The sequence below is a fragment of the Xenopus laevis genome, chromosome 1L (assembly GCF_017654675.1).
Source record: "Xenopus laevis strain J_2021 chromosome 1L, Xenopus_laevis_v10.1, whole genome shotgun sequence".
In the NCBI taxonomy this organism is placed as follows: domain Eukaryota; kingdom Metazoa; phylum Chordata; class Amphibia; order Anura; family Pipidae; genus Xenopus; species Xenopus laevis.
In genome coordinates, this window is record NC_054371.1 from 148,684,866 (window position 1) to 148,698,882 (window position 14,017).

The 14,017-nt window shown below is 35.4% G+C and overlaps 1 protein-coding gene across 2 annotated transcripts; it reads left to right on the forward strand.

Annotated features, from left to right (window-relative positions):
• Nucleotides 1-5,945: 5,945 nt before the first annotated feature.
• On the forward strand, nt 5,946-12,714 carry nxnl2.L (nucleoredoxin like 2 L homeolog). Of its 2 annotated transcripts, XM_041579983.1 has the most exons (4): nt 5,946-6,983; nt 9,347-9,431; nt 9,732-9,768; nt 11,995-12,080. In XM_041579983.1, the coding sequence occupies exons 1-2, from the start codon at nt 6,685-6,687 to the stop codon at nt 9,426-9,428; spliced, it is 381 nt and encodes a 126-aa protein (XP_041435917.1). In that variant the 5' UTR covers nt 5,946-6,684; the 3' UTR covers nt 9,429-9,431; nt 9,732-9,768; nt 11,995-12,080.
• Nucleotides 12,715-14,017: the final 1,303 nt, after the last annotated feature.

Consider the following 14,017-nt stretch of genomic DNA (forward strand, 5'->3'; position numbering starts at 1 on the left):
TGCATTTCTCAGCAGCATTTCTGGAGTATTGGCAACTATTGTATCAATTCTAACAGCTGTCTGTAATGAAACACAAAGATTCCACTCAGCAGCGACAAAGATAAATGCTTTAACGAAATGTATCCATTTAGAACAGTTTAGACGAGTCAGGCCCCCCGAGCTGCTTTAGAAGGTATAAAATGACACTTTACACGTCAATATTAGAAAAACTCTGACATATAAAATAGAAAAAAATTGGAAAAATCGTTATTTCTGGTGATCTATCTGAAAACAACTAGTTTGAAAGTGAACAACCCCTTTAAATTACTTTTAGGGACAGATTTATCAAAGGTCGAGGTGAATTTTCGAATGAAAAAAAATCTAATTTCTAGCTATTTTTGTGTTCTTCGACTAGTGAATAGTCCAAATTCGATTTGAATTTGAAAAAAATTTGTGTGTACTGTCTCTTTAAAAATGCGACTTCAACCATTCACCATCTAAAACCTGCCGAATTGCTGTTTTAGCCTATGGGGGACCTCCTTGAACCTATTTGGAGTCAATTGGTGGACTTTGGGAAAAAAAACAAAAAAACTTCAAATAGAATTCAATCTAATGTGCTATTACTTTGGTTCATACGATTCGAATTCGGCCAAATATGGAACTATTTGATCAAAAACTGACCTGTTCGACCAAAAAAAACCTTAGAATTTCGAAGATATTAACAGTGCAAATATCCCACTCTACATCATACTAAGGGGCATATTTATCAAGGGTTGAATTTCAAATTGAAAAAACTTCGAAATTCAAAGTTTTTTCAATTCGAAATTGGACCCTTGTTAAATATGCCCCATAGTATGATGTAGAGTGTGATATTCTGAGACCATTTGCAATTGGTTTTCATTTTTTACTTTTTTTCAGTTATTTCGCTTATTATTCTGCAGTTCTCTAGTTTGTAGTTTCCGCGATCTGGTGGCTAGGTTCCAACTTTCCCTAGCAATTGTGCATTGAATTGAGTTATAGACTGAAATATGAATAGCAGAGGCCTGAATAGAAAAAGGAGTAATAAAAAGTAGCAATAACAATACATTTTACAGAGCTATTGTTCTTAGATAAGGTTAGTTCGAGAAGAAGGTCAGTTAGAAAAAGAAGGCACATCATTCAAAAACTAGAAAAAAAATGAAGGTCATTTGAAAAGTTGCTTAGAATTAGACATTCTATAACATACTGAAACATAACTTAGAGGTGAACCACTCCTTTAACAGTGCAAATAACACCTGGAATCATTTGTGCTGCCTCACATGGACTTTAATAGAAACCGCCATTTTACTGCAGTCGGTCTGAGAACAATATAATTTACAATGTGTATGGCAGGATACAAAACCAGGAACATACTGGCATGTTTTTGGTCCTATGCTGCCCTGAACTTTCATAGACCTAGGTCTTTGTGCTCCAACTTGCACCTCTTCGAGTGCTGCCTGTGTTCAGCAGCTCTGCATTTATGAGTAGTGATGGGCGAATTTGTCACGAAAAATTAGCGAAACGCATTGAAGTCAATGGGTGTCAAAATAATTTTGACGTGCATCAATTTCGAAGTCTGTGACAATTTTTATTTTGTCCAAATGCATTAAAGTCAATGGGTGTCCGAATTATTCTAACACGCAACAATTTTTACGTCTGGCATGCGGCAAAATTTCTTTGACGCAGCAGACTTTCCACTAGTGAATGTTCGCTGCAGTTTATTTATTCGCTGGCGGAGAAAACGCGGATAATCACCACAAATTTGCATCTGGCGAATTTATTCACCCATCACTACCCTGTAACTTGTGCATCATTCAGACAAGCAAGGTAGGGAGCACCAGCAGGTGCAGGATGGAGCAGTCCTGATTTTGACAGATCAGCCCAAGGTCCGGTTTCTTACTGAAATGTCCTGCGTTTCTCTTTGATATCCTGCACTGACGCCAGAAAAAATACAAAGTTTATAAAGTTTAACACGACTTTTTGTCACTCTTTCTTTTCAAATGTTGGGAGATATGCTTACTGCGTGTGTTAAGAACAGAGCTGCGTTGCAGTGAAAGGCACATGCTGCAAATCCTCTGCCAGCTCTCTGTAAATGAACATTAAGGGCACACATTTGTTTTCCTAAGCGCTCTAGTTGGGGAATTAATAAGTAATTTACTTATTTTCAAGATAATTTACTTATTTTTAAGGTTTATCTCTGCTTTAATAGTATTTGAATGTGAACAGTTTAAGTCTCTGAAATTGGCCACATGTCAGCAGTGTTAACGGTGGTTAATGTGCAGATGTGACCTTCATCTTTAATCTTTAGTTTGTGATTTGAAGGCAACCAAATAATATTGTTTTGAATCATACAGACATTTGTACTCTTTTTTTCCACAAGGTCTGTTGAATGTTGTTGAATGTTTAAAATGTATACTGTAAAATTATAAATTGAGGAATGGTATAGGAAGGCTTAGCAAAGCAAAAGAAAAAACAACTCCACGGTGATTTTAAAAAATATGTAATTTTTTCAAAATAGAGTATATTTAAAAGTATATTATAGATGCAACAATTCTAAGCACATTTGCTTTGCTCTTAGGGATTTTGAACTATTAATTTCCCATTTCTGCTCCATACCAGCCTAAAACTAAAATACATTGTGGTGTTTGGAGTAACAGACCCCGGGAATCAGATAACAGATGATGACTAATAGTGGTGCAATTTTGGCAGGGACAAAACAAAGTGCAGACACAAAATCACTGGAATTTCGTGGAAAATTCTGCATTGCAAGTAAAAAACAAAACAAAAATGTAACACAGTGTGTCTGGAAGGGCATTTCACATCTCTCTCTTAGTATACTTGTATAGGATTTTAAAAGCTTATTAAATAGCCTATTTTTAAACAATGTTCTATGGTAAATATACCGTTATATCTGATGTAAGTATGTGGTAAAAATGCATCCTTACAACTAGAGGGCTAGAAACCTTTGCAGCTTTTCATATTTTCACCTGAAGGTTATAGACAGTGTCATGTGTCTCCACTAGTATATATAATCCCCCATCAAAGAAGTGCCAACCTGAGTCTGAAGGTAACAAAGTGCACCTTAGCCATGTCTTCCCTACCCCAACTCTGCCCAAGCCTGCCACTGCCGAGCTCCCTGGTCCATTGCTTTGAACTCATATTGGAGGACTTTGGATGACAATTCTATGCATTTTAACGGAGTCGGTGAGTTCGGTTTTGGGTGCAATTTACTGAAAACAGGCGACAAGACTGTTACTGTGGATGATTGAGTTAGTGGTTCTCATACCAAGGTGATTCCCCAAAAATACAGATGACTTGAGATGTTTGTAAGATGAGTGTGAACCTAAGAAGAATTTATGTTGGTGAGGAGACACTGTGATTGAGGTAAGGTGTGAGTCTTATATTCTACTACTGCTGAGTGCAGTAAGTCCAGTTGTTTATTTTTGAATTACTTGTATTTGAGTACGATTTATGTTTCCATATAAGATTAGGATCAGATTTGAGAAACTACAGAGTTGCAAAATGAATAATGTATAGTTAACTAAGAGGCATATTGCAAAGTTGTCAGAAGGGTCACAGTTTTTCACAAGGAGTCTGGTGAAAGAGCCTTAGGTTATTTTATGTGACATTAGAACCTCTATGAATTCTGGTGTTGGATTTGCCACCCTGCAACACTGTGCATAAATCAGAATTAAAGTGGATACTTTTTACATCTAAATGGCTCATCAAATACAATGAAACAAAGACCAATTGTATGTCTACCTAATCCCTAAAGTAAGGTAATCCTTAACCATAAATTACACATAGTGCAAACAAACAAAAGTAGGTCCAGAGTTCAAACTGCTTTGTACATTTTATTCCCTCTTTTTGCAATTCCCAAATTGTGTAAACTATGTTTGGAAAATAGAAACTTTTTAAACTTAACTACAGTACTATTTAAAAAATAAAACATTGTGGCCGGTCCAATGGCAAGTGGAAGAACAGGAGCAACACTGCCTATTAGAGTCCACATGGGGTGGATTCCCGTTGAAAAATACTGTGTGTATTTTCAACAGTTTCGGTGAGAAGTGGTATTTTGCTGTCAGTGTCGAAAAATGCCACGTGACATCAGCTTAACTATAACATACTTTTATCAATTTGGTAGCTTCACTATACGCCAGATAGTTCCTGATTCTTTAGGTACAACTTTGTTGCATTACTTGACACAAGACCCTGGGGAAACCCTGGAGCCACCTCCAGTTCAGAGGTCGTATTAGTTCCATGGTTCCCCTGTGTCAGTAGGTACACTTGTGCAAAATTTGTAACAGGAGGGATGAAGAACAAGAGGCCTTTTCAAGTTGTAAATAGCTCACACGTTTATATAGCAAATAAACTTTGTAAAGTGCAATAGTTTTAGTATTCAAACAGGTAGATAAATGGGTCAAATGCCGTTCATGGGTCTTTACAGAACTATTGAATGAAAAACTTTCTCCTATAAAATAATACATTTGTAGCCACAAAATAGTTAATTTGTTGATGCTGGTTGGACAAACACAAATTTGAAAATAATTTTTTTCTGGTTCTTTAAGGCAGTGTAAAGGTCATTGCCTAGCAGATTGTCAGATTGTTCCAGTAGGTGGTAGCAGTAAGTCATACTAGAATATTTATTTTAGTGATTTGTAGTTTATGTTGAAGGAGGAGCCCTTGAATACACAGTGCTTAGCACAAGCAATAGCAAGTAGAAAGAAACAGGTAAGAAGAGAGACCTTTCAGACAGTTTCTGTAAGTATGATCAAATATGCAGACTTCCTGGCACTATACAGTTGTTTTAATAATTGTATTGACTTCTTTACCTCAATCATTTTTTGTTTAGGTATTTGGTTCCCAAAGTGCAGTTTTCTCATTTTTACTTTGTAAAAAGAAATTGCTAGATTGTTATGTGTGGCTGGCGGGATTCATAATTCAACCTTATTAACTGGTGAAAAAATATACTAATTATTCCTGTTCATCTTTCAACTGCAGACATATCAGATTAATTCAGCATTGCCTCAATAAATATCCCTAAATGAAGGGAACTCTTCATCAAACTGTGCTCTGATATATCAAGTGATTATACAGAAACAGCTTGACAGTGCAATTACAGATGCATGTAGATAGGCAATCATTTAAAGACAAGGACTACTAAATTATAATTAATCAGTCAGGACTGTGAATTATAACATTAACCACAATTCTGTAAGCACTGTAGCCAATGAATATATATTTTCCCAGAAAGGTAAATACATTGCATTGGATGGGAGGTAGAACCAGAATGAGTCATTTATACAGGGGTTCCAAATTTAAAGTTCAAGGTGATTTAAATGGAACTAAATATTGTAGAATTCACCAATATATTAATGAAAACATTCTCATTCTCTGACTGACTCAAAAATATTGTTCTCACCCCATGACGCCATCACCCCATGATTCCAGTTTTTAATTATTTATTTTAACAAAATATATATTTATTTATAATATATATGGCTCAGGGATGCTCAAGGATTTGGCTGAAACAGCTTTTTGTAGGATTTGGATTCAGCTCATTCTATAATATTGAAGATTTGGTTTGTTATTTGTCTGAATACAAAAATGAGGGATTTGGAGATCCTTCAATGGCAAGTCAACCCCAAACAAAAATGTGACTAATAAAAGAAAACATAATTCTAACAACTTTCCAATATGAATATATTAAACATTTTCAGTGCTTTTAAAGTTACTTGTAAAAACAATTGATATTCAAAGCCCCAGTTGTTACTTTTTAAACAATGTTGCAACATTTGTCTTGGTTCCCCAGCAAATACAGGTCTGTTAATCAGCTGCTTGTCTTACATTGTATCAATAATCTGACTCTAAGCCATTAGGGCAGAGAATAGAAATGGACAAATACTGTTTCAATAGCAATACATATACAAATAACTTAAAAACCATATACAATTTGTAATTACTGTGTTTTGCAATTGTTTTTTTTACTGGGCAAAAAATATTTTTTGGGTTGACATTCCCTTTATATATGTGGCTGTTCAGTGTGGGTCTGCTCTGGGGACTGTATGACAATAACTCTTTAAAGTTAAATGTACATTACCTGATCCTCTTATTTCTCAAGGCTACTTAACAACGGAATCTGGTCCACCATTGGGCTAATCCACTCAATGGTCCGGGGCTACCGATTAGATTATGTAGAGGGGCCTATAGGCCTGTTGTATGAGGAATGCATCAATAGGCTGAATTGGTCCTAATCAGATAAGAAAATCAAATCTGCCAGATTGATATGTGGACAATTTTTGGCCAAATATCAGTTGGGCAGGCCCATTGGTTGGCCCCATACACTATGGAAGGACAGAGTTGCAGCCCATGTATTGCAACATCCATCTTCTTTTCTCTGTGTTTGGTAATGTAAATGCGATATTGCTATCTATTGTAAAAGTTGTTTAAATAGTTAGCTATTGTTAGTTAATGTTTTTTATTTATTTTTTTAAATGTACTTTCCAGTGCGGTGTTTTTATATGCTGTTGTTGAGCAGATGGTGACAGGTGGAGCAGAAAGCTACCAGTAAATTGGATTAAAAAGAATTAGAAGAAATGAGTGTTTAGCAATTGCCAGTTCATTGTCAGCTTCGGAATGATAAACCAGCAGCTCGTGTTATCCTCATGAATTTTGTTTCTTTACACAATGGATATTTTTAGTGGGCACATTCTACTCAACAAGTATGGCGAGAGAGTTGATCCGGAAGAGGCCTTGCAGAATAAAATCGTTGGGTTATATTTCTCAGCTAGTTGGTGCTCACCATGCAGAGATTTTACTCCAATCCTTTGTGACTTTTACACAGAGTTGGTGGAGGAATCTGAACCACCTGCTCAGTTTGAAATAGTATTTATTTCCTCAGATAAAAGTCCAGAAGAAATGGTGGATTACATGCATGATATGCAAGGAGATTGGCTGGCTTTGCCATTTCATGACCCATACAAACAGTAAGTTCGTTGATATAGGATACATTGTATTGTTCTGTATGAAGCATCCATTATGTGTTTTAAAAGGAACACTACTTTACAAATCCTATTAGTTGTAGCATTTGCATGTTTATATGTACAGCATTTTTCATAGAAGAGATTATTGAAATTATGGTATACATAAGCATTATTTTTGTCTGTGGGTACTCAGTTCCATGCACCATGAATTATTTTATGTTCTGAATTCAAGTTCTGAAATGGAAAAAGGTATACTCAGAGTGCATTTAATATCTTGTAATAACCTGTCCCTCTGCCGTGGGCTGAGAATTTCCAAAAATGTGTAATAACTGTACTGTAGTGTACGTAGTTGCTTGGATTTTACCTCTGTTTTACTTTGAAATATTCTGTGAATGATAAGATATATTGTGCAATTGAACTGCCAGGTTGAAACACATTTCCTTAGGGCAGTACAGCTTGTAAGAGCATATACGTGTATTATGTAAGCATGATTCAGCTATATAGATCTGTGTGGGAGGTCACATTGCATAGGGAGGGAACCTCTCTTTCATGGTTGGCATTCATCAGTCTGGGACTTGACTATAAATTGAACCCCTTGTTAAAGCATACAAGCATTCAAGATTTGCTTTCAGAGCATAAAACCGTTTTTGCAGAGATAAGGATAACATATGTAGGCACATTTATTAAAGGTTGAATTTCGAATTAATGTGAGTTTTTTTAAAATTGAATATACTCGAAATTCGACTGTGGGATTTTTTTTTAAAGAAAATTCGGACAAATTTTGCTGTCTCAAAAACTCTAATCTAATTCGACTAAACTCGATTCGAGTTTCTTTCTCTGAAAAAAACTCGAATGTTAGGAAGGCTACTAAGATGTTCAAATTGGTCACTGGACCTCTCCCATTGACTTATATATGAACTTATACTCAAATTTGAGTTCTTAAAGGGCCAGAGTATGATAAATCTTGAAATTCAAATTCGAATTAAAACTCAAACCGAGTTTGGATAATTCACAATTTGAATTTGAGAGTTTTAACAAAAAAAAACTTTGAAAATTAGAATTTTCAATTCGACCCTTTATAAATCTACCCCTTAAAGGTGACCGTTACCTGAAAAAATTATTAAATATCCTATTTTATCACATTAGTCAAGCAAAATGAACTTTAATTACACAATATAAATTATTTGAATCTTGTTTCCTTCAGTCTGGGAATTCATAATTATAACAAGCAGGCAGGAGCCATTTTGTGGACACTGTTATTAAGACAACAGTGCATGAACAGGGAAAAGAGCTGTGTTAAGAGATGGCTAAGTGGAGTAAAAAAGGAGGTGAAAAAAAGAAATAGGAGCATGGCCATTCAGTTCATATGGAGGTCCCTTCAAGTCACAGACCCGGTGGGCCGACATCCAGGTCCGACCTGTATTCCCTCTCCAAGGTGACTGTTTGTGCACAGACACTTTTGAGACCAGTGCACACATCAGATTGTGCTGAACACATTGAACTTTTGTATTTATTTAGACCTGCCCACATTTCTGTGCACATAGAATTTTGAAACTCCTCACAAAATGTTGTCATCGTCAGAGGACAGATTGGAAATCAGTCAGCATGAGTTGAGAAGGCATGCAGACTAAGCAGAAACAGTGGAAGGAATGGAGAATAATGTTGAAGGACAAGAAAAAAAAGAAGTGAATGCAATTTGAGATTCAGGTGTCAAGTTATTTGGTATGCCCCTGACTCACACTTCTCTGTGACTGCTTAAAAAGATACTGACACCAGCAATGAAACCTTTTTTTTTTACATCTATTATAACATTGGCTTTAATTGCTATTTATAATTTTGCCATAAGTATTTGCTTGATGCTTTTACATTACCTATCTGATCCTTCATGTTTCTCTGTGAAGAGGGTGCCATATTTGTGCAGCAGTAGTCCGTTAGCTTTAGAAACTCTAAGGGGCAGATTTATCAAGGGTTGAATTTCGAAGTGATAAATACTTCGAAATTCGACTTCGAATATCGAAGTCAACGTTTTTTTCACCGAATTTGACCATATTATGGTCGACGTAAAATCGAATGATGAAATCCATCAATTGAACGATTTTTCTTCGACTTCAAAAAACATAGAAAACTGCTCTAGAAGGTCCCCATAGGCTACCATAGCACTTTGGCAGGTTTAATTTGGCGAAGTATTGAAGTCTAAATTTTTTTGAAAGAGACAGTACTTCGATTATCGAATGGTCGAATAGTCGAACGATTTTAATCAAAGTCGAAGTCGTAGTATCCTAAAAATTACTTTGAATTTCGAATATTTTTTACTTTGACTTTGACTTTTCTCCCCGAATTGCCTGATTTTTTGGTTTTTTTTCCAGATTTTGGCCTAAACTCAGCACAAACCAAGATATCTTCAAATTGAGATTGGTGCCTCTCCCATTGACTTATACAGGACCTTGACAGGTCTGAGATGGTGTATTTTTGGATTCTGGCTCTTTGCAGCATTGGAGTAAATTAAATGTCAATAAATTTGAGTTTTCTTTTCTACGAAAAATCCCAGTATTTGTCCCAAAAAGCCCAACCAGATAAATTTTAGGTTTGGTAATAACCATTTTTTAGTGTTAGTACCGCTTTAATGTATACACAATGCAAGGTGAGCACCTCACTGATCACTAAAGTCAGACTCACAACATCTTCCTTATATGTGAAAACATATCCTTCAGCATAGCATTGCTCAAGTTCTAACATGTTTTGTTTCCACAGGTGATAAAAGAATGTTGTAAACAATTTGTCAAAACAGGTACAGTTCTCAGTACTTATATAGCAACTATATGAGAGTACCACCGAGGGGAGACATTTATTAGACAGAAACTCTCATCCTACAAGCAAAGCATCTTTCTTGTAGCCTGTGTTTGGTGCATTAATGTGTCCTCTCCCATGTTATGCATTTGCGGTTAATGTCATTTAAGCTCTTTGCACCATATTAACAAAAGCTAAAGGACTGTGTACAACTACACAAAGTGCATTACTAACATGGCCATTACAGCTGATGCCTGCAGTGTACAAATAATTGGATTTATATGAGACGTTGCATCATTTGGATATATTGTGCTGTGCCACCTTAACAGCGGAGACATAGACAACATTTACCTAACCCCTTTTTTCTTTAATTATGTGTTATTTATGTCTTTCATCTTATATCTGGCTTTTTATCCTGTTGTTGGTTCGCTTTCTTTTCAGTTTCTCAGGTTTGACAAGTTTAAAAAATGTTTTTTTTCACCTCATGTGCCCCTCTTTATAAAGACTAAATATAAAAGCTTAACCCTTTACTAAAACATAAAACAAGCTATGTGTCAGTGGAAAAGCAGAGGAAGCCACCTACACCTTCAATGAACTATTGTGTAGCAGAAATATATTGAGTTGCTTGAGGAATAAATAACAATTGAGTCGCTGTTCTTTTATCTGAAACAGAAAAGATCAACAAAGTATTATTCATTTTTCCCAGTATTTTTTCAAATGTATATATAAAATGTGAATGGATGTTAGGGATAAAAATAACTGTCTTCTGATCAAGGTCAGAAAACAAAGCGTTTAAGGGAAATAGACAGAAAAATGGATCAAATCACACATACAGTACAAAGCCTTTGGATTACACGCTATAAGCTTTTTACATTCACTTGGTTAGCAGCATTGTTGCTATTGAAATACTGTACATATACAGTATGTAATTCTTAATCAATTGTATATGTAGTGCCACCTTATAAATTGTAAGAAATTTTGCCCTGACAGTAGAAAATTATACTGCACTCATCAAAGTATTACATATTTTTATTGAAGAAAAGCAAATTTAAATTGAAAGGTTTATCTAATGTTGGAGACATTCAAGGCTGAACAGACCTTTGTCACAAGAGAACTCCACCACTCTATTAACTTTTGTAGAATTTTTAAGGCTATGGCACACAGGGAGATTTTGCCCTTGGGACAAATCTCCCCATGTGATGATCCACAGTAAAAGCATGCCTACAGTAATGCAACATAATCCTTTTAGTAAATTGCCATGGGGAATATGCACCAAATTTAGACTTCACCCTTTAGTAAATATGTAAGTGTACTATTGAAAAGACTATATGTATTTTTTTTTATTAATACCTTTTGTCAATCTGTTATGCTTTCTGACAAAAGTTGGGAATATTAGTTATCTAAAGTTTCTTTAGACCAGATTTGCTATACCTGAAAATATGCACATACATACAGTAGGGGGCACATTTACTTTTACATTTACTCGAATGAAGGAATAGTAGAAAAAAAACTTCGAATTTCGAATGTTTTTTTGGCCACTTCGACCATCGAATTGGCTACTTCGGCCTTCGACTACAACCTCGAATCGAACGATTTGAACTAAAAATCATTAGACTATTCGACCATTCGATAGTTGAATTACTGTCTCTTTAAAAAAAACTTCGACCCCCTACTTCGCCAACTAAAACCTACTGAGGTACAATGTTAGCCTATGGGGAAGGTCCCCATAGGCTTTCTTGCAATTTTCTGATCGAAGGAATTTGGTTCGATCGATGGATTAAAATCCTTAGAATCGTTCAATTCGAAGGATTTAATCGTTTGAACGATCATTCCTTTGATCGTTCGATCCAACGAATAGCGGTAAATCGGTCGACTTAGATATTCGAAGTCGAAGGATTTAACTTCGATAGTCGAATATCGAGGGTTAATTAACCCTCGATATTCGACCATTAGTAAATGTGCCCCTAGGTCTTTTTATGTTGGATGCTGAAAGTTGTTGTTCAGCAACAGCTGGGAGGCCACATGTTGAAGATCATTATTATAAAGTAAAAAATCATTATCACAAAGAGAAGCAATAGGAAAATCTCTTTGTTTTTATATTTATTTCTGGCTTGGCTGTCCAGCTGAGGGTTTGCTGGGGTTTGTTTTACATCTGTTATCTATAGCCTTTTCTTCCATCTTCATCATGGTCAGCCGCATTAATCATTCTCTTTGTTTCTCTTTTTAGTGAACTAAAGAACAAGTACAAGATAACCGCCATACCTAAACTGGTCATAGTGAAGCAAAATGGAGATGTCATTACCGACAAAGGTCGAAAGCAGATCAGAGAACGAGGTCTAAGCTGCTTCCGTACATGGCTTGAAGTTGGCGATGTTTTTCAGAACTTCACTGGCAAATAGAATTAAAAATAATATCAAATGTAGTTGTAAAAAAAAACTTGGAGAGAATTTATCTATGCATAGATTCTCTATATATATAGATATATATATCTATATATATATAATTTTTTTTGTATAAAAAAGTGAGCTAATAATAATGAGCTACTTTGAAAAATAGTTTTGGTAATACTTCTAACTACAATTTGTGCTAAATGCTATTTATAATATTTTGTGACACTGACAGAAAATCCAGCTAGCATTTCATTTGAATGCAGTCAGTGCAGCTATTCTAAATGCACATATTAGAAGTGTCCCTGATTTTTCAGTAGATCTGGTAAGTTCATATGCAGACCCAGTTGGAGATTTCTACAAAGTAAAATATATACTGAGGAACTAGCACACCATTTATAAAAATAGACAGTAAAACAATAGTTTCTGATAACTACACGTATCAGTGATAATAATAGGATAGTGCAGAACTGATCAAAACACATATTTTTAACATATGTGATCTATCTCAATTGTGTATGTTTTTTAATATTATAAATATACATGATATATTTGCTTTATTCACAACTGGCTGAGACATATGATCTTAATGGTAGGCACTGGTAGCTGGCATTCACACATAGTTCTATGAGAAAGTGTATTGAGCTACCAAAGGGGAATCACTATTGTGCTGTGCCACCTTAACAGCGGACAGATATACAGCATTTACCTAGCCCCCTTTTTCTTTAATTATGTGTTATTTATGTCTTTCATTTTATATCTGGCTTTTTATCCTGTTGTTGGTTTGCTTTCTTTTCAGTTTCTCAGGTTTGGCAATTTGTAAAGGGATTTCATAAAAAATTTATTTTTACCTCATGTGCCCCTCTTAGATATAAAAACTTAACCCTTCACTAAAACATATCACACCTGCCCGGTAAAAATTAAGCTTGATCCCAATGTTTTTAATAGGGTAAATTCATAGAAAAATTAGGAAGGCCGGTGTTTTTTTTCAAGAAAAGGTAGCAGCCTTATTCATGGTATGAAAGTGAATCACAATTTCTGTATTTGTATCTGTCCTAATTTGTGATAATAATAATTGTACCCGTAAGGGCTACATAATGGAAACTTTTGTAGCAACTTTTTGCACAACTTAAAGGAAAACTGTACCCCCCAACAATGTAGTTCTCTATAGAAAGATATCGCATAAAACAGCTCATATGTAAAACCCTGCTTCATGTAAATAAACCATTTTCATAATAATATACTTTTCTAGTAGCATGTGCCATTGGATAATCATAAATAGAAAATTGCCATTTTAAAAAATAAGGGCCACCGCCGGGGACCGTACAATTCACTGTGCACACAAACAAACCAAACAAACTATACTTCTTAGGTCACATGAGCCAATTAACAGACAGAGTTCTGGCTTTTGCTTCCTCCTGTTACACTTCTTCCTGTTACAGTTAGAGTTGTAGTATTTCTGGTCAGGTGATCTCTGAGACAGCACAGAGACCATCACAAAATGGGGGTTCAAGCCAAGAGATGTAAAATGACAATATTTACTAAAATATATATTCCAGTTTGGTAAGATTTTTGAATATGCCACTTAATATGATATAAACTATCTGTTGCTTAAGTATTTATTTTGGGGGTATAGTTTTCCTTAAACTGCAGCGATTGATGGAGGTCAGGACTGAGGGAAACCTGGAACAACCACCAGGAAGGCAAAAAGGACTGAGCAGCTCTGAGAGCAATTATATAGAAGTGCAAGGAGTGAATTTTAATGCAAGTACCTTTAATGAAAGTCATGTTACATGCAACTGGCTGTGGAGAAAGTGTTGAGATGTGCAACTGACGGTGGGGTAAGTGTTGGGACTGCAATTG

Coding starts and splice junctions, on each gene's coding strand:
- nxnl2.L (XM_041579983.1), top strand. CDS start 6,685: ATGGATATTTTTAGTGGGCACATTCTACTCAACAAGTATGGCGAGAGA. Junction 6,984..9,346: donor TTTCATGACCCATACAAACA/GTAAGTTCGTTG, acceptor TTTTTTTTCCAG/ATTTTGGCCTAAACTCAGCA.